At 33.3% G+C, this 22845-nt stretch overlaps 1 protein-coding gene across 1 annotated transcript in view; it reads left to right on the top strand.

Moving 5' to 3' along the window:
- The window catches only part of LOC128222353 (uncharacterized), a 52834-nt gene extending 30409 nt beyond the window's left edge, over positions 1-22425 (top strand). The window contains exons 2-6 of the mRNA XM_052931329.1: positions 12938-13409; positions 14652-14816; positions 15180-15633; positions 16660-18722; positions 21996-22425. Of these exons, the coding sequence (XP_052787289.1) occupies positions 12938-13409; positions 14652-14816; positions 15180-15633; positions 16660-18722; positions 21996-22031 (3190 nt within the window). The 3' untranslated portion in view covers positions 22032-22425. The remainder of the gene's footprint in view (positions 1-12937; positions 13410-14651; positions 14817-15179; positions 15634-16659; positions 18723-21995) is intronic.
- The last annotated feature ends 420 nt before the right edge of the window (positions 22426-22845 follow it).

The raw sequence follows: 22845 nt of genomic DNA, 5'->3' as shown, positions 1-22845 counted from the left end.
AGCGCGCTGTCTTACGACAGCTCTTGTTATTTAAGGAATTTGTGTAAGCGCTTGAAGAATTTTCTGTAAAAACAGTTTGTTTAGGTGCACTAACCCTTTTTATTTAAGACATTTGTTTAAGCGCTCGAACAGTTTTCTGTAAAAACACATTGTTTGGGTGCACTAACCCTTTTTATTTAAGACATTTGTTTTAAGCGCTCGAACATTTTCCTGTAAACGCAGACTGTGTAGACACCTTAACTCTTTTTCATTCAAGACATTTTGTCTGAGCGCTCAAACATTTTTCTATATAAGTAATTTGTTTAGGCATCCAAATAATTGTTTACCAAAGGTTTCTTTTTGTTTGAGCGCTCAATCATTTGACCAGACTAGTGTGTATGGTAATTATGTAAGATATTTTGTTTGAGCGCTTGAACAAATCACAAGTGCTTACTATCTGTTCGGTCACCAGAATACGTTAAAGCAGTTAAAATCTGTTCCGTAGGCCAAACCGTTTTCAGTAGTTTGAGCGCATAAACGTTTTAACAGTGTGTACTGACTTTTTGGACTTCTAGTCAGTAAAGGAAGTTTGTTTCAGTGATAAGGTGTTCAAACAGATTTCCCCTTATTTTAACAAATGCTAAGAAGGCATGATGAGGCATAATAATATAACTAGTATAGCACAATGTTTGTAATAGCTGAAATTTCATACATTCTCCATATAATTAACTTTAATGTTCAACTTCTTACAAAAACATGGCAATACAATCTAAAGCCAAATAAGTTTGGAAATGTATACTTTCATGGGTTTTTTTGGCTACTAGTACAAAGTTGTGCCAAGGACAACGTAACACCTAACTTACATGTAATCTGTGTCAACATCTAATAAAAAGCAAACCTATTTGTACTTATTATTTGTATTTATTAAACAGTTGAAAGTTCTCTAACATATTAATAATGTTATAATAATACAGGTTAATAAACCATACTTCCGAACAAGATTGTTAGAAGAAGCAGAAGTTTGTGGTCGGTTTAAATATAACTCTAGGAATTTGAACTTATCAAATTGGGCTTTATATTATCCCAAAGATAGATTTGATTTTGAATGTAAACTCATTAAGCTGGTAACACCAAACGTAAACACTCTAGGACATGTTGTTTTAAAATTGAAAAGTAATATTTATACACTACAATAAGTATGTCTATTGTTTGACAAGCAAACTTACTTGACGTGTTTACCCATGATGTTGACGAGTTACATGTCATCTTGTTTGTCTAAAGCCAATGTCTTCATTTTCATCCCCTTAACATGTACCCAATGGGGCCCGAAACAAACCTAGCACAAAAACAAAAACCATAATTAAGTTCTGTTTACCAATACTTTTAGGGCAATATCAATTTTAAATACGGGAAAGTACTCAAAAATTATAACGTATTGACATATCTTAAATGCGAATGCAATTTTTGAATATCAATATATAAATAAAAACAAAAGTATGTTGTAAAGTAGTCCAATATGTAAGAAATAACCTCTACAGCTGTTGTCGTTTCTTTACCTACAAAATTTTGGTGAATGTTTCGAAAACAATCCGAAATGTTTCGAAAAAAACCCGGGTTAATGTTTAAACTTTTTGCTACTGTGCTTGTTTCTGCAGTTGTTCACATAAGTATTGTTTAAAACGCAAGGCGACTCATAAATACACTCAACATCAAATTATCTTAACACACATTGGCATTTTACTGGGGATTTGATTTATTTGCTTGTATAAGGTAATGATTAGCATATATCTGTATGTTTTTTGTGTGTTTAGTTAACTTCTTACAATTTTCTCATCGAGGACGCGTGTGCCGGGTTATCAAAGCATGGACAAAATATAGATGAGACAATATCTGACTGACAGACACACACAGTTAAATCGTCCATTGACCTCACTGCAAGGGTTGACAAAAAGGCAATTCCTTTTTTGTAGAAACAGGGAATCACTCAAAACAATTATAATAGTTTCCTTCAATAACAATTCATGTGTAAAATGCAATAAAAAAGTACACCAGAATAATATCAAATATGACATTATATTGTTTGCATACATCATATATTCGATAAGACGCTTGACGGCATGTTTTGATTCAATTATATATATACATGTACCTTATACAAAGTATAAGTGTCAAATTATTTTTTTTACAAAAAACAAAGTCAGTGTAAATTCTAAGACACATACAAATATATTCCATAGGAAATGCTTCCTTCCTACGTCGACAATTGGAATGCTCATGTTTTCTGTACCGTAAGAACTCTTCCACTTTTCTCCCTGAAAAGTTGAATGAAAAATGAAAATTATCAATGGTTGTGATTTATACCCCACTACACCACCTTCTTGTAATCAAAGGACAAACTCAAAAGAATAACATACACAAACTAATGTTTACCTGTAATTAATGCCCTGGTCTAAATGTTATATTACGTATTTCGTGCAGACTATCAACTTCAGATATGTCTTTAAGTATACTAGTGTAAGAACTGTATAATAATCAAACACTATTTAAAATAATTTGTTATATGATTTTCAAAGAAATATACATTATAACCAGCTTCACTGTTCATACTATCGAAATGCTGTTCAACTGCGTTTTGAGTCAGATGTTATTAACTGAGTTATGCATACTTTTAAAGGAAAGTGGTCCATTCATGTTTTCTCATTTCATTTAATATATTGGCAACAATCAATCAACTATACAATATATTTAGCAATTGAATTCGTAATTCTTCCTCCATTGTCGCCGGCATTTTTACAGTAACATTTAAAATAAATGAAGCCGGAATCTGTGAATTTCTTTCTTGACAAGAGTGGTAAAATCCATGCTGTGTCAGTAATCCTTCATACACTGTGTGAATGGAATCCCCAATACAGAGAGTCATTGTTTCGCAAGGTTTTGTATAAAGAGTTCTAAATCTTGGCGAAAACTGGTTGTGGCCAAGCATCAAAAACGATATTCGGATCGGTAAAATCAACTTTTAACATTTGGATAAAACATAGACCTGTACATTTATAATCGAATACCATGGTTTATGTATAATAATTTTGCTTATGTTATGTAAAGGTTGTAGATCTATACAAAGGAGATATAGCGACCGAGCCAGCAAAATAATTTAATCATTACCTATAAACGACTTACACATCGAGGAGTGAAAGCGAAAAGGTTCAATCTTCTTCTTTATTTAATGTTACATAGAACCTTATCACAGTCACCCCTCGATATATTCATTCAAAATAAGATCATTGAGTAGGATGTTTAGACCCACTATACGAGTGTATTTAGTATGCATATAATAACAAGACGAATGTTGATGTTAGGCATCAAAAAAGTGGCTGAATGGGTTTTATTGAATATTAATATATTTCATCGATAACCGATTGGCTCAATAAAGTTCCTTATTCCTTTTTCGAATAAGGAATAGGGAACTAGTTCCTTATTTCTTTTTCAAAATAAATACTTGTAGATATGCATAAAATCACTTCTTTGTAATGTGTTTCGTCTTTTCATAGCAATTAAACAACTCTGTGAATAAAATAATGCACGAACATAGAAAAAAATCGAATAAAGAATAGAGAACTAGTCCTTATTCAAACTCGAATAAGGAACAGAAACGCTGAATTTTCAACTTTTTAGGTAACACATTTTTTGATAAAAAAACTATGCAGAAGTGTTCTACATAAAAAAAGTTTAAAGAAATGCATTGTCTATTAAAGAGAGTGTTAGTACTTAAAGTGCTTTAGTGAAGTACCAAACTCCGAATAAGGAACAGAACTATTGAAATACGTCAAAAAATTAACTTACTCGTTTTATCACTTTTTGACAAAATAACTATGCAGAAGCTGTCTTCATAAAAAGTTCAAAGAAATGCATTGTCTATTCAAGAGAGTTTTAGCGCTTAAAGTGTTTTAAAACACTCCAAAATCCGAATAAGGAAAATAATTTACGGAAAAATACTGAATTTCCAAGTGCTTCATATGCCATTTTTTGACGCAATATCAATTGCACATTAATCTTATCAAATAATTTGAATAAATGAGTTGTCTTATTGAGCGGGATGGAGTGTTCCTGGTACTTAATAACGCACACTAGGTCGAATAAGGAACTAGTTCCCTATTCCGTATTCAAACTCGAATAAGCAACAGAAATGGTGAATTTCAACTTTTTAAGAAAGACATTTTTTTATCAAATAACTATGCAGAAGTGGTCTACATAAAAAGTTTAAAGAAATGCATTGTCTATTCAAGAGAGTGTTAGTACTTAAAGTGCTTTAAAAACGTACCAAACTCCGAATAAGGAATAGAAATCTTGAAAAAGTCAAAAAATTAACTTACTCGTTTTATCACTTTTTACAAAATAACTGTGCAGAAGTGGTTTATATAAAAAAGCTTAAAGAAATGCATTGTCTATTCACGGGAGTTTTAGAGCTTAAAGTGGTTTAAAAACGCTCCATAATCCGAAGAAGGAACAGATTTTACGAAAACAAACTCAATTTCAAAGTGATTAATTCGCTCTTTTTTTTGCCGAAGTACCAATTGAACATTGATCTTATCAAATAATTTGACTAAATGCGTTGTCTTATTCAGCGGGATGGAACGTTTCAAGTACTTTATAACGCACACTTAGTCGAATAAGGAATAAGGAACTAGTTCCCTATTCCTTATTCAATCTCGAATAAGGAAAAGAAACGGTGAATTTTCAACTTTTTGAGTATGACATTTTTTGATCAAATAACTATGCAGAAGTGGTCTACATAAAAAGTTTACAGAAATGCATTGTCTATTCAAGAGAGTTTTAGTATTTTAAGTGCTTTAAAATCGTACCAAACTCCGAATAAGGAACAGAAATCTTGAAAACGTCATAAAGTTAACTTACTCGTTTTATCACTTTTCGACAAAATAACTATGCAAAAGTGGTCTATAATATCTGTTTAATTGTTATGAAAATATGAAACACATAAAAAAGAAGTGATTTTATGCATATCTACAATTAATTATTTTGAATAAGGAATAAGGAATTAGTTCCCTATTCCTTTTTCGAAAAAAGTAATAAGGAATAAGGAACTAACTTATCGTCCATACAATTGTTAATATTCCGAATAAACACGGACATAGACGAACTATGACGGTTTAATCAACTTTCTAGATCGTAGTTGCTCGGTCGTCTCCGGCATGCGTAAATTATTTAGACTGGTACCTTGCATTATCACCGATAAAATTATTGGTGTCAGGTCGATTCGGCCGAGATATCATTTCGGCCTGATCCTTTTCGGCCTACTTTTATTCATTAATGTTTGTATTAAATCGTGTGAATTACGCTTTGAACTTTCATTTTATATCAGTTAAATTTAAATTGTATTAATTTTGTTATTGCGACTTATATTTGTTAATAAAATCGTGTGAATTAAGCTTTGTACTTCCATTTTATATCACTTAAACTTAAAATAGTCAATTAATGTAGTGTAAAGGCAGTATATTTGTTATCAAATGCATAATTTAAACTATTATTTACAATATGCCCGTTAATTCTTACATGCTTATTTACTACCACAGCGTGTACATAAATCGTTTTCACAGAAAGTAAATTTCTAAAATAACGAACTCGTATGACCGGCGACCAATCAATACAAAAACACAGAGAATAACTTTTTTTAATTTCCTGTTTTAAACATTAGGCTTATTCGTTTTATGTGACGTTTTGGAAGTTTTACACGCATCAAAACGGTTATTGGCGACAAATATTAAGTGAATTTGAAAAAGAGTTGATATCATTAACAAATATTCTTTTTTTTTCATAACTAAAATTTATCTGTATACACTTCCCCATTGACAATTGCAAACATGTATACCTACAGACGCGGCCTTCAGGCCGCGCGTCTAATAAACTCAATACAATGAACACATTCTATTTGATATAAAAATTGAACTGTAAGTGGAATAAATGGGAAGATCATTTTCATTTGTTATATCACCCGAAACAAAACTTATACCAGCACAAGATATGATTAGGCCCCAGAGTTAAGCATAAACACATTGGGAACAATTTGAAGGAAAATAAAACTCAGGTTGAATTACTACGCAAATATCCTTTCAACACCAGTGCGCTAATTCGCATTTTCCTCTCTAGCTACTAAGCCAATTTTCAATTCAAGTGACCTTCAAAGCGGTCTTCAATTTTAGTTGTTTAGACATCTGAGGCCTTCGTACACCTATACAACATGTTAAATTGTCATCATTGTAACTCACTGGCTTTTATTTAATAACCAATATGTATCGGGTTAAAAATGATTTTACTAAATATTTTGATTAAGTCGTTTTCCAATTTGTTTAAAATCCTTGTATATTTTTGCGTCAGATAAGAATCAAAGTTTGTTTTCTACAGTTCACTCAGATAACTATTCCAGTAAATTGTTTTATTGTAAATATTTCAATATGTACAAAGGAAATGTTCTATCTATGATAACGTTTATTAACTTAAAACCTTTCCGCGAAGTACGATGACTTATTCGACTAAATCCGTCTACTTAATTTTATACTCGAACGGTCTCAGATGTACGGTTGATATTGCATTTTTGGAGTTTAAGCAACCTCTGTTAAAGTTTGCAACGCTTTTTGTTGTTGTTTTTTTTCCAGTATTTATGTGTGGTTGTAACTATTAGCGATGTATTGTTGCATGAGGTCCCCAAAAGTTATTTTGTACTCAATTTGATGTTGTCCTTGAGCGATATGTCTATGACAATATCATTACCAATTCTGTGGGACAGAGTATTATTTGCCTTGAAACAATATGTGCAGCTGTGGTTATTATGGGTAATAAATGAAAAATTAAAGGTATCACATTTGTAAAATTACACCGGGCCACAATACAACAGTGTTATGTTAAATTTTACCTGGCCACAATACAACAGTGTTATGTTAAATTTTACCTGGCTACAATACAACAGTATTATGTTAAATTTTACCTGGCCACAATACAACAGTGTTATGCTAAATTTAACCTGGCCACAGTACAACACTGTTATGGTAGGTTTCACCCGCCCATAATACAACATAATTTTGTAAAATTACACGGGGTCTCCTTACAACCTTATTTTGTTAACTGCACCGGGCCATAGTACAACATGGTTTTGTTAAAAAAATAACTGGTCTGTTATACAACATTATTATGTAAAATTGTACCAGAAAGCAATACAACATTGTTGTGTAAAACAACACCGGTCCATAATACATAATTGTTGTGTGAAACAACACCGGTCCATAATACATCATTGTTGTGTTAAACAACAACGATCCATAATATGAAATGGTTGTGTGAGTTGTGTCCCATGTAATGGATGCACGTTGTTTTTTCGTGTCACAGATTTATCAAATTTAAACAAGTATGGGAATTAATATTGATCAATGGCGTATGCAGATTGGATGCTTTACACAGCCAAACAAATGTGTGAGGATTATTAAGGTTTTAGTTCTTCCAAGTGGTTTTGTGAAACTGAAAATAACTCTCAGGCTAGCCACGTTTATCTTGGCTATATTACTGGTATGTGGTGACATTAAATCCAACCCTGGCCCTCCTAAAACCGATGGCACCCGGCGAGCTGCAACCAAACAGAACAGGGGATCCGGAAGAACTGCCGTAAGTGAACAGCAGGAAGTGTATCAAGGGGAGTCGCCCCGACCCCCAAGGCCATCCCAGGAAACCCCCATTATGGAGACGCGGCAACGACGTATATCGTCATACACCACTCAGACAACAGCGCAGGCACCATTAATCTCGCACACCAACGTTAACAGTTCACATGAACCTTCGCACATCATACAGGGTAATGAAAAAGGTCAGCCTAGTGAAATTTTTGATTTCCTTAAAACAATGAAAAGCGATTTAATCACTCAGAACGAACGTGTCTCTAGTGACATTAATGCAATTAATCGCAAAATCGATGAAGTTCTTACTACGGTACAGGAGCTAAAAGCGGATTATCATGAACTGAAACAGGAAAACATAAAACTTAATCATCAGATGTCAGAATTACAGAGCAAGCTTGATCAAATAGAAAATCAATCAAGACGCAATAATCTCAGATTCACTGGCATTCCAGGAAATATTAACGAGAGATGGGATACTACAGAACAAAAACTGAGGGATTTTCTTAACACGACATTAAATTTAGGTCAACAAGCTGAACAGTTTGAGATTGACCGTGCGCACAGAGTGAAATCGAAGGACCTACATCATGTACAATTATAGCACGCTTCAATAAATTCAAGGACTGTCAAACTATTATTGACAAAGCAAGCACTGTTTTCAAAGGTATGCGCAATCCACAATATCTAGTACAACAGGACTATAGTGACCGTGTAAAAAGACACCGGAAGAATACTCGGGGAGCGAATGATCCATGAACGCCAGCAGAACAAATATGCGTTCATTCGTTATGACAAGTTGTATGTGAATGATTCTATTTACAAATATGATGATAACAGTGATCAGATTGTTTTCATTGGTAAACGCTCATTCACAAGACCACTTGTCAGATCACCGCATGGAGATGAACCCGTTCTCGATGCGAGCAGACCATTGGCTACGATTCAGCACGAAGACCGCGACGTTGGAGCACGTGGTCCATCAACACCAATCAGCGATGTAACTGAAAAAACCGATGATGATATTCTCTCCGATTTGACCACGGACTAGGAATTAGGCCGAGGCACATTGAATACGTACTCACATGTAAATATTGTCACGTGGAACATTGGTGGACTAAAGAAATATAATGATAAAATTAGTGTAACGCGGTTTTTAAGTTCATTTGATATCATTTGTTTATGTGAAACATGGGGCATGATAACAGGCGAATTCGATAGTTTTTTAGATTCATATTTTCATTTTGATAGTGTAAGATGTATGATAGGTAATGCTAAACGTAATAGCGTGAGAATAAGTGTATTTATTAAGCATTCTCTGTATACATTGAACATATTCAAACGCATATTTAAGCATTTTGAAGATTGTGTTGTTTTACATGTCAACTTATCGTCATTATATCAATGTAATGATATTATTATGTATTTCGCATATGTTTCGCCAGAGGGTTTCACATATTACGATAGGAAAACTGATAAAAATGGCATATTACAGTTGTTTGACCATTTCGAAATTATTAGACAAGATTATGCAGATACTTTACTATTATTATCAGGTGACTTTAATTCTCGTACTAAAGACTTCTTAGATTTTATACCCAATGATAATCTTAACTATGTATTTGGCGATGTAGAATATGAGGGGAGTTATTTTAAAATGTCACGAAACAATAAGGATATGATTCGGGGGAATAATTTTGGAAAAACATTAGTTAATTTTTGCTGCATTTTTGACGTTCATATTCTAAATGGTATATTCCCGTGCGATTTAAACGGAGAATTTACATGTTTTTTTTCAATGATGGTGTCAGTACAGTCGATTATATCATAGCTTCCTCTGACCATTTTCAATATATTACAGATTTTAAAGTGTTAAATGCAGATGATTCTGATCATTTTCAAATCGCATATATGTTAAACCTGAAGTCCAAGGAATTATCGCAAACTACGGTTATGACTGATAGCATAAATGCGACTAATGATAGATACAAGTTGCAGAATAATTTGTGTGATACCTTTATAGAAAACATACGTAACTTATTGCATGCTCGTAATGCTCTTATTTTACAATCAATGAACGATGGTATAAATCAATGTATTGAAGTACTGACAAAAATATACTATGATGCTGGAAATTGTATGAAAATCAAAATTAAATATGTGTCAGACCAACCTCCATGTTGGGACGAAGAATGCTATCAACTTAACCAATTAAAATACACTGCCCTACGTGCATTTCGTCATTCTAATAGTAGCAATGACCTTAAAATATATATATAAGATAAGCGCAACGCGTTTAAAAACGTTTGCTGTGTGAAGCAATACGAGTATCAATGTAAGAATAGATTTAAATTATTAAACAGTGCAAACCCAAACATCATTTTGGAAGCAATTGAAACTTGATACAAAGAAATCGAAAGCTTTGTCTAGTATTGCTGCCAATAACTGGCACGATTATTTCCGAAGCCTTCTCTATGATGAAAATGCAGTATTGGTTGATCCGAATAGTGAAAATGTTTTTATAGACGAAAGTGCTAGCACACTTAATGATCCTTTTACTTTATCGGAGGTAGAATCATCTATTTCCAAACTAGTAAATAATAAAAGTTGTGGGTTAGATGGAATTCCGTCTGAATTATATATATATATATATATATATATATATATATATACATGTTCTGATATAGGACCTTTTTTCTTGTTATTATTCAATACGATTTTGTCAACAGGAGAGTTTCCACAATCTTGGAGTATAATATGTCCTGTTCATAAATCTGGGTCAAATACTGTACCAGGAAACTACCGTGGTATATCAATTACAAATACCATGTATAAGATTTTTTCTGGTGTTGTAAATAAAAGACTTTATAATTGGGCTGAGCAAAATAATAAGATTGATGAATGTCAAGCTGGGTTTCGTCGAAATTATTCCACGGTTGATAATATATTTTGTTTACAAGCTATGGTTCAGAAATACCTTTCAAAAAAAAGAGGACGCTTTTACTGTTTATATGTTGACTTCCGTAAAGCTTTTGATAAAATTAACCACGTAAAACTATTTCAATCACTTCAAAAGTTAGGTGTATATGGTAATTTTTAAGAGTCTTGATATATATGTACTTTAACCTTAATTCATGTGTTAGAACAAATGGTGGGGTAACTAATTCGTTTCCCTGTAATATCGGTACGAGGCAAGGAGATAAATCAAGTTCGACAATCTTTATCCTCTTTATAAATGAGTTATCTGCTCTTTTAAGAAAGAAATGTGGGTCTGACATTTTCATCACCAATGATATACCAGATATAATATGTTTAATGTTCGCAGATGACATTGCAAATTGCGCCGAAACAGCATTAAAACTACAGCAGCAGCTCAATACGATAGATGAATTTTGTCTTAATTCCGGTATGGAGGTGAACCTTGAGAAAACAGAAATTATTGTATTTAGAAATAGTGGACCTTTAAGGAGCTATGAAAAAATGGCAGTTTCGTGAACTAAACGTTAAAACTACTTCAGTTTATAAGTATATGGGACTTCTTTTTACCCCACAATTGTCTTGGACATCAGCTAAAGAAATGTTGTCGGCTCAGTCACAAAAAACTATATTTGCAATTAAACATTATCAAAAGCCTTTCGGTTATTTCCCAACCAAAGAACTTTTTAAGATATTTGATACCGTGATTAACCCTATTTTATGTTACGGTTCTCAAATTTGGGGATATGAGTTCAGTCCAAGTATTGAGTCTGTACATAATGACTTTTGCAGGAAGCACCTTTGGGTAAATAAGACTACGAACACCTGCATGGTTCTTGGAGAGTGTGGTAGATTACCATTGTGTACATCATATTTTTCTAATTGTATGAGATATTTTTGTAAATTATTAATAATGACCAATACTAGATATCCGAAACTTACAGTTGGACGAACTTGCTGGGTAACAAATATTAAAAACAAGTTGTTTACATATGGATTGGATATATTTGGATAACGTAAGACGTTGGAAGTGTTAACGTTTTTTTAACAATCTTTAAGCAGAGAATTATTGATTGTTATAACCAAAACTGGTTTGAATCTGTAATAATTCTGGTCGCTGTTCTCATTACAAAAACTTTAAAACACTGTTGAATGTTGAAAGATACCTATCAGTAGCTATACCATTTAAGCACAAGATAGCACTTTCAAAATTTCGATGTTCAAACCATAAATTGAGAATAGAAACTGGTAGGCATCAAAACATACCAAAAGATGATCGTACTTTTTGTTATGATAACGAACATTTATCTGTCTTAGATTGTGAATATCATGCATATTTTGTCTGTAGAAAGTATGACAATATAGGAATACAATATTTGTTTAATTGGTACTCTGCTGGTATAGATTTAAATGACTTTTATAGCCTTATGAAAACAACTAATTATGAGACTCTAAGTAAGTTGTCTTTCTATGTATATCATCTTCTTTTAGAAATTAAAAATTAAAAGGATATACTTATGTTTGGATATATGCTTAAAATCCTTGTCTTGGCACAACTCCTATATTATTTGTTTTATTATGTATGTCACGTATTTTGGGCCGGTGGCCTTTGATTACTTAATAAATTTCTTGATTTGACTTGACTTGTGAAACAACACCGGTCTTTAATACAACGTTGTTGTGTGAAACAACACCGGTCCATAATACAACGTTGTTTTGTAAAATAGTATCGAGGAACAAAAACATTGTTTTGTTTAATTATAGTTGAAGACAAAACTAGATTGTTATGATCATTTTTGCCAGGGCAAATACAATATTTATTTGTTTTAAATTACACCAGGCTATATTTTTTCTCTCAAAGACGTCTGTTTAGAAAGGTTAAAAGATGATAATACTTGAATTTAAATACTAACTGAATGTCGGGCAAAATATCATCTGCTAGGAATCAAGGTTAACCATGAAAAAAGTAGATTAATAGGAAAAACAACATACCTTAATACAATGCCTATCCTAGTCCGATATGGGAACCTTTTTTAATACTAAGAACCATCAATTTGAATTGTATTCATGAATCATCAATATTTTCATATGACATACAAACAATATTTTGAACCATATCTACTGTTCATGTCATGGTGTATGTACGTTAAGATTGAGATGAAACATAAGCACTTTATTCATTTTCATCAACATCAAACACGTAAGTATATTAATAGCTCGAACTTTATTCAAAGGATCGGTTCTCTTGCAAGAATTAAACGATTGTTTGGATTTTCTTATCCTTTTTTAATATTTGTTTATTTAAGACTGAAAAGAGGATTGGGTAAAAGAAAACGGGCGGGAAATATGGGTGTTTTCGACAGTCCCGAGGCACAAAACTGGCTGCGACAATATCTGGCGGTGTTCATCACGAGGAAAGTTATATTGCCTGCTGTAAAGTCCAAGGCAGTAGACTTGCATAAAGACATTCTGGGGAGGCTGCCAGCGCCCGTTTGTTCACAAGACCATGGAATAAAAAAAGGCGGGTCGAAACTTTCTTGTAAGTTTCATGACGCATTTCTTGTTGAAATCAAAAGTCTACATACTAAGAGACCGTCTTGGGAAAACGCCAAGACTGACACTTGGCACAATGACGCATTTTCAATCGCCAAGTTGTTTATGCAGCCCTCAGGGTATGCCGAAAAAAACGATTTTGATCAAATCGACTTTAACGGTATTGCAGCCTTCATGGTTAACTGTACCCGTTTCGCAACCACCGTGCAGACATCTTCAGATCAGGTATGAAACTAAAACAATACTGGTTGATATGCTGTATTTGTAATGTGTTGGGTTTCGTTTTGGTCGAGTGGGTCTGTCTGTCGATGCGTACAAACACAGGAATGCAGTTCGTATTGGCTGTTTGGTGTGTCCCTGTAGGTTCCAGTGTACAATATTTGGTCCCGAACTTTTTTCCTTCTATTTTCATATAAAATATACCTACGCTGCATCGAAACCCAATTATGTCGAGGAGTCGAGCAACATTCTCGGTCCCAAGTACACAAATCATGCACAAAACCTTATGGCTCGAGGGCATAATTTCACACTTTTTTCCGAACGCGTGTTCCAAAATAAATAAACAATTGCTAGTTATTTAAATATTCGCATGTTGTAAAAATTGCAAAGACAGTTGAAAGGCAATTGATAAGGTGTGAAAACCCGTTTAACACTGTTAACACGTGTCCGATATTAGTTGATATGTGCGATTTTAGAAGATAGTTATGAGTAGTTAATTGTGAGAAATGTACATGAGTAATAAAAATATTAATAAACTCTACCATATCGACCCAACATCGGAATCTCTGAAAAGAACTTATTTTTGTCATTTTGCTTTACAATATGGCCATTTTTTTAAAAAAATCGATTTATTGATTTAATGATATTTCTTTTACATTTTATATTTAGTAAACATATAGTAAACGACAGCTTTGAACATATGAGCGATTTCCACAACGCTACACATAATCGGTGTCTTAGTAAACAGACTACTTCATACTTTAAATACACTGAAATATATTTCATAACAGACTGGAGAATTGAAAATCGGGTCGTTCGAAACATCGGTTCCCTCGAGTTTTTGCTCGGTCCCCGGCGACCTCGAGCGATCGCAGTTTTACTGTATTTAAGAAATGAATGGAAACAATTATAATTGCTTATAGTGATACATATACTCTCGTTTTAAATATGCTTGGTTTTGACCCTGGTTGAATTATTTTGCTATTTGTCGTATAGTTTTTATTGACTTACTTCTGAATGACAACGGCAAAGGGCGACAAACAATGCATTTTAATATCCTCATGAATCAGTAAGGTAGTAGTTTACGTGGCGGTTTAAACAACTACTCGATATTACACCTAAACAAGCATTTGTCAATAAGAGCAAAGATTAACCTTTAACAACATCGAACGCAGTATTCCGACAAATATTATTTTATTAAACAAAGCCACCAAATCACAATTACAGTTGCATTTTTTTTTATTTCAGGCTCGTGCTTCTATCAACAAGCTTCGGCACATGCCGGACAAGTGTTCCAGTGCCCTTACAGACCAGGCAACCACAGAATGTATTGATAACTTGTCTACGCTACTGAAAGATCCAACATTAAACATAGGGCAAGATGCTCAGGAAGCTCTGAAACAACTTGATGAGGTAATGATTGTCCATTGTGCATTCACAAATACATCAAATCATAATAATAATGAATTAGAAAACAAAAATGTTAGCAATGATATTGGTGAGGTAAATACTTTTTTGACGAAAAAAAAACCAAACCTACCATTTAAAATAATCTTATAGATGCACAAAAAAATTAAGTTTTTTATACATGAAAAACAGTTCTAATCTTTAACCCGTCTACTGTTAAATAGCCAACCGATCTGTTTTAAGCATACAGGCAAAAAGTACATTTATCTGCTAACTATATATGTACACTGCTCATGTTGGACACACTAGAAAGGTTATATATACAAATGTATATGTAGCTTCCATGTATTATAATTTTATTGCTTTTAGTTAAAGACTATCCTTCCTGAACTGCATGAAGATCATTGGAAATCTATTATTGAAGATATTGCAACTAAATGTCTTCAAGATATCCATGACTTATGCAAAGATGAAAAAGTATCATGGCTAACAGAGGCAGACAAGAAGAGAGCTGACTTTCAGTCTCTCGGTGACAGTATTCTGTCTAAATTAGGATCAAGAGGTGAAAACGCCTTGGGTGATATTAAGAAAACATTAGAAGTTTCTCAGGAAACAATAGCCAATTCAATCAAAGATGGGATAAAGATAATCGAAAAACATATTGTGGAAGGTAAACGTATGATCATTGAAACGACTGAAATAGGAGTAGGTAAACTTGTGAAAATTACTGAAACTGGAGAACGAAATATAGAGGAGAAAATTAAACGGGAGATCGATGCTAAGATGAAGCTCAATGAGAAAAGTGGCAATCTTACCAAAGCAGGTAATTTATAAACCTTATAGAATACATACATGTTTATGCTGTGCGTTAATGTTCGCCCTATGCATTTAAGTTACTGATGCAATCTGCCAATTTTTCAACCACATTTACAGCTTTCTCCGTTCTGCCAATTGCTTTTGCTTGGAGTATTTCAGACCCACGTTACTTTTCATCGCTCAACCAGATATATATCACTACAATTTATTTGTATTTGCTTTGATATCGTTCAACGATAACACTGAAACTTCAGATCTCTACTTTAATTTGCAGCTTTGCGTATCTATACATAGTTTGTGGTATTTAATGTCAACAATCACCTTATCAGCTTATCCATTAATTTCAGTCCTTTAAAAACATTTCGATGACAGTCGTGTGTTGGGTTTGGTTAAATGTAGAAAACACGTTTTTATATTGTGCGTACATTTTTTTTATTTATATTTCTAGAAATCTTGCATATTTATAGAATTTCAAAACGCCCGGTCTTTTCGAAACATCACTGTATACGTATGCATTTTTCCATTTGTTCTACTACTTCGTAGCCCTTCATTTGTAATCAATTACTACATACATCTTGATTTCCATTGTGCTCAGTCTCGGCCTAGAAACGTAATATAACACTTGTCGTACAATTCGTAAAACGTTTCAATCCAAATAATGTTATCTAAAATTTTCGTTTATATGAACCAAAAAAATCGTTTCAATATTAATCTGGGCACCAATAGATTACAAAACAAGTTATTTTGTTTGTTTTTTTTTTAATTATAAAACTGAGGCAAAATGAATAGTCAATATTCATTTTGCGCGACAATCTGTGCTTAATATAACTAGTGAAAAACTAGTTGCGTTATTGGTACAATTTATATTAAGCACAAAATTTATGTTAACTGCAAACAATATGATTTTATCAATAATTATCACATTTGATTTATTTTCAACTTTCACGAAATTTCAGTTTCCAAAAGGCTTTTACACACGGCACTTATTCCTCTGTTGATATAAATGACTGATTGTTAATTATTTGGTTTTCAGATTTGAAAAAGGAGCTTTTTAAACTGTACAACAAAAATGCAAGCACATTGTGTATTCGACTTGACATCGATAAGGCAGTTGGAAAAGTATATGAAGATCCTAAATTTACTTTTAAGGAAAAGGACAAAGAGTATGATCTATCTGAAGTGAATTACATTTTTCGAAACAAAGACGGCACAATGGCTAAAACGATATTTGTTGAAGGCGAACCCGGCTCAGGGAAATCTTCATTGTGTAAGATGATCGTTCATGAGTGGTGCGAAACAAAACGTGATGGAAGAAAAGAGGTCAAAGGACGCGAACTCTTAAGTCAGTTTGAATTTGTGTTTTACATAATTCTCCGTGAGGCAAAGAAAATATGTCAGGTAAAGGAAATGATATTCGAAAATATCATAAACAGGATTGGATTTGACAAACGAAGCACAGAAGAATTGCTAGATGATGTTTTGAAATCCAACGCCTGTCTGCTACTGCTTGATGGTCTAGACGAATGGATGCACCCTGAAACATGCCCTGATGATGAAAGAATTCCCCATGTAAAAACAAAATGGGAAAATTGTACCATACTCATTACCACAAGGCCATACAAAATGGCTGAGCTAAAAATAAGCCAGTCTCAGATTGGAAAACACGTGATGTTGAAAGGCGTTTCGAACCCAGAAAGGTTGGTCGAGAAAGTGGTATCTAGTTTGAATGAAATGTACGACATAGGACGGTCCCAGGGTCCAAAATCCTCAAGATTACCACTGAATCACGAAATATGCATTAAGGAAATACGAGATAAAGAACTGTTGCATTTTAGTGAATGTCCCATCGTGTTAGTTCACATCGTTTGGGATTGGTACAAGGGAAAGCTATTGGTAGATATGAAACAGTCTGAACTTTACAGTACATTGTTGCATGAACGATGGTTGGAATCCTGTGGCAAGAGGAATCCAGATGATGGATCCATTTACCGCAACATGATAAACGCCCTGAGCAAAATAGCCTTTGAAAAGTTATTTGCCAAAGATGAACATAATTCAATTGTGTTTGAAATAGATGAGGAGAAATATACGAAATTCGATCGTCAAAAGTCTGCATCGCTTGAATCTGGCATCCTATTCCGCACAAATGTTCCAGGTGATTCTCCGCAATACTACTTCTTGCACAAAACTTTTCAAGAGTACCTAGCGGCGCTGTATTTATCAGAACACATTGCAAAGGGTTGTTTGTACATCAAAGACAAATACAAACACACTACAAACGATAGCGGAATAAGCTTGTACCAGGTTTTCCTTTTCCTTTGTGGTTTGAATAAAAAAGCTGCCAAAAAACTTTCGAAAATAATGAATAAGCTGTTCACGAACTTTTGCGATAGAAATTGTTATTCTTGGAGGGGATCGCGTATGCTTCAAGATAAGATCCTACAAGGTCGAATGGAGCTAGAGAGGAGTGACAACTCTGGGAGAAAATTGTGTTTGCAGCACATCTATATAGAAGAGTTCGACGAAAGTCCAAGAGAAAGGGAGAAAGCAAATGTCTTAAAACAGTACATTACGACAAACCCATCATCGATTATATCATTGCATATAGACAACGAGAATACCAAAGACGCATTACATTTAGGGAAGAGAAGCGACAACAAAGTACTTGATTTAAGGAAATTCAAGGGTCTGAAGTACTTACATGTAAACAATACAACTTTCAAAGATGTTACTGGTTTGAATTTGAAACATTTAGTAGAATGTAGAATCAGATTCGAAACTCCACAGCAAGCTCCGAGACTCACATCTTCATTTTATAAATCTGATAACAAATGTTTGAAAAGAATGAAAACACTTGAATTGTCAAATTTGACAGACTTGAACTGGCTACAAGAAGGGTCAGAACGCGATGGAATTCTTGATATGCGACGACTTGCAAACCTTCAACACCTTTCTAAACTTGTATTAGAAAATCTGTCATACTCAGACGTGGTGAATCTTCACAAGTTGAGACTGCATAAGCTTACAGTAACATTCAATGAGCTACAACAAGCACGACAGCTTATTTCAACGTTATCCGCACATGGAACATGTCAGGTGACTGTTTTTTTCAACGTAGTTGTATAAGATTAGTTTTAACCAATAGCATTGTTCCAATTCTTTATACGCCGTGTTAAAATACACTTTAAATGTTTCTATTGTTGTACACAATACGCTTAACTGTACCAAATTAGGGTGTCTTGAACATAAAATTAACTTTATACCTAGTCTATATTAACACGGAATGCCTTAAGAAATATATTAGATATGTGGCTTGAGTACGTTTGTTTTACCAGAGACTGAAATGATTTATTTTCATTTTATAGTTTACAGTATTTATTTTAGAACAATGCTATGTGCCCTGTTACGTACCTTTCTGTCAAAATAGAGGGCAAATATGTTGTTAGCCAATCGGAACACTTCGATATGTCTTCCGAAAGTTGCCGGAGTCTGCCGAGTAAATACGATTGTGCTTCACAAACATTTTATTTTATTGCGAATGATGCTTTTTAATTTAATGTATGGTGTAAATTGTATTTTTTAAATACACTACAACATACAGAAATACTGTTCACCTTGTTTTGAATGCGCATTGGAATAACACGCAATTATAATCATGCCAATGTCGAAAACGGATTATAGGTTTGTTTTTTATCCTGAAACGTTATTGTCACAAATGGTAGCGCCTTATAAAAAGGACTGATATTTGGTTTAAAGAATATTTATTTCGATATAATATTTACAATTAGTTTAGTTTACCAAATTTGAGCATAATCAACGTTAACAAAGACCAAATATGTTATGCATTTAAACAAAGAACATCTAAATTATGCACAAAACAACAGTGCGAACAAAATTTAGAAGAAAGCCTTAATCTTATACTATATCTCGCTCCTGTAGGTCATTCAAGCTGCTTAGGCCAGTGACTCGAATTTATATAATCTGAAAATCGTATAGGGTAAACTATGGTATGTCAAAAACAAGTTGTTTTAGTCTGTGATATTTGCAAAGCATACATCCAAAGGTCGGTAATTTTATATTTAACAGGCCTTTGGATTAACCTCTTTAAACATATTTTACTAGAGTAAAGATTCGTTGGAACAGAAATATAAAGCACCCTTATCCAAACTAACGTTAACTATAGATAATTGCGGACTGCCATATTCACCTAAAGGGCAAAGACATAATTTTAATTCATATTATGAATTAAAGTGGTTTTTGTTTGAAAGAAACGAATATTCGAGAGAAATTTAGTTTTAAGTAATTTATGATTTTAATGATTATACATTGTGTATGTTTTATTCAGTTTAAAACGTTTATTTTCAAAATTGTATATATAATAATATTAACATGGAACGTTATTTCTGGCGCGCTTCTTGTTGAAATTTTAATATCTGTATTTAATCTAACATAAAACGTTAACACGTGAATGAGTCAAATGGATGTGTACCATTTATGGATCATTTATATACATGTTATCGAGTTGTGCTGGGAGAGTGCCCTTTGAAACTGAAAAATCTCGAGTCCTGATATAAATATGCCCTTGACGGCTTGTATGCGGATACAAACCAAAACGGTCCTGATGAGATAAAGCCCCTCCCGGATGTTAGTACTCTGTATGTACGTGTGTGAGTGTGTTTGTGTGTCAGGGGACGCTAGAAGTTGCAAGTGGGTAGAGAAAATATATAATCATAAAAGATATTTTTATGTAACCCTCATTACAAATTAATCGGAGTAATGGACACTAACCATCAGCTTAATTCTGTGACAGTATTTTTTTATCAATAACTTGAATGTTATTAAATAATCAGCCCGTAGTTAGTATAATTATTTGCAATGTAATGATATTGCATTGCATATGTTTTTTAGAAAACGAATACAAAACAAACAATCACGTACATTTACGACCAGCATCCTGTTTAAGTTTGCATATCCGATTTATTGCAAACGTATATTTTTAATTTGAGACACACACTTTCAAAGTTGTATAAGGTAAGTTGTAATAGTATATAGTTAACATTTTTGGCATAAATGTAAAATATACCAATTGATGTTTAGTGTGCGTAACCTTCATAGTAAGGATAGAAACTGAAACGCTTATATAATTGTGAGGCGTAACAAAACAGTATTTGTACAGTATCCGAATGACCATTTTTTTTCAATTGAACCTTATAGTATTCTGTATTGTCATTGTACATTTCTAATTTCAAACAAAAGGATAAAGATTGTAGATGATAATACATGATTAAAAACCAAACTGTTAAGTCAATTAATAGGATAAATATTGTTGTTAATAATACATTCTTGAATACCAAACAGTTCAGTCAATTAATAAGATAAAGGTTATAATTAATTGTACATGCTTGAAAATTAAACTGTTCAGTCAATTAATAGCGTACGTATTGAAGTAACTTATATAGTCAGGAGTCCATCGGAAGAAAAAAACAAAGAGCTAAGGCATCGGTGGGTAGCAATTGTCATACATTCTATATGGAAATTTTGATGTACTTTGATATATAAGTTATCTGATAGTGCCACCTGCCACCAGAGATTTGGCCCCATAGAATTAGGTCAAAGGTCAACTGTGTGTATTGCTCTTATATGCCACATAATGGCCGATAATTTCGCCTTATCTTCGTCATTTAATGTTATTTAAAGTACACACGATACCATATAATAGGTAAAACATTCAGTATAACGACCTTTTGTACATTTCGCCGAAAAGCGTTACTGACGTCATAAATCGCAGTAATTTTAAATCACTATTGACGTCAAATAATTCCTCTAAAATCGCGTTTTTACTATTATTAATTTACAAAGTCTTGCATGCTTATTTATTTGGTTGCGTGTTAATGAAATTGCATAGTATACTTTTCATAAACCAAACAATAAAAGAAATAAATAATGGCGCGTGTAAGACGGCTTTCTCTAGCACTGGAAACATGACCGGAAACAAACGTCCGGTATGCAAGAAATCTATATCCTCAGTGTGAGCACGGAAAGTAGGCCAAACTCCCAAAGTGTGATGTACCACTCCAAAAATATAGTGCCTGTTTAAACCAAAGCCCTCCACCCCCTTGCACAAAATTATATATATTCATATGATAATGAAAACTTAAGTGTTTTCCGGTTATGCGAGTAGCATTTGACACTGACGGCTTCCCTGCCCCTCCCCCACATTTGATATTAATCCACACCAACACAATTTAGTATAAACCCCAGCTTTACCAACTCCGCTCGAAGCCTTTAGTGAATGTCCTTATGAAAATAAGTTTTCTAGTAATCAAATTCCTTAACAACTTAATATTATTCTGTTATTGTTTGCGACAGGTTGGATATGGGGATGATGACAGACCAGCCAGCTGAACTTAAATTGGAGTAAACATCATCCGGAAATTGATTAGTATTTCACAATCACTTTATGGAATATCCAAACTGTAGCATTGTTTGAGTGGGTATGATTAATTTTAGTTTATTTTTTGTATGTATGTTTCATTCCTAAATGACTTTGTTTCATGCGGGTTGTAAATTATTTCTGATCGCGGCCTTGAGATTATATCATGTTCTCATGTTTCGTGTCTGTCTGTTTTGTTGAGCTTTACATTTAGAACTAATTCTATAAGCAGTTAAACAAAACTGGTCTCTTTATGATGAAGATTGATGATTGATTTATTTTACATTTGATTTCAGCTTTTGGACAAGAAAAACCCCAAATACTTCAACAATCATGACAACAAAATAAAACGAAATCCTATTTTAAAGAAATACTACAACACACTCCTTACACCTCTTTAATTCTCATATAATCATTCATTAAGTGTTTTAAATTGAGTTACTTAAAATATCTCAAGGCAAATCGGATAAAAAGTGTGCCGGTTGCATTAAGGTTTTTGACTTAACCCTAGATGATTCTTAATACATTTAAACATTCTGTAAAACCACAAATGTATTGTTTCTTATTTTATAGCCACCTGGTTGCTGAAGCTCTAGAGGCCCTTTAAGGACAAAAATGCTGCTGAATATAGTTATGTCTGGAATTCCATATCGCCTCCAGAGAACGGTAACTGTCTTCAAGTATACATTCTAAGCATGTGTAATTATGACTCCTCCAAATTGCTTCCTTGTAGTCAATTACCTTGGAGATTTTAAATACTCACTGCAAAATATTCAAACATAATAT

Source organism: Mya arenaria, chromosome 16, assembly GCF_026914265.1.
Source record: "Mya arenaria isolate MELC-2E11 chromosome 16, ASM2691426v1".
In the NCBI taxonomy this organism is placed as follows: domain Eukaryota; kingdom Metazoa; phylum Mollusca; class Bivalvia; order Myida; family Myidae; genus Mya; species Mya arenaria.
The sequence above is the reverse complement of the archived record's forward strand: the minus strand, read 5'-3'. Positions and strand labels throughout refer to the sequence as shown.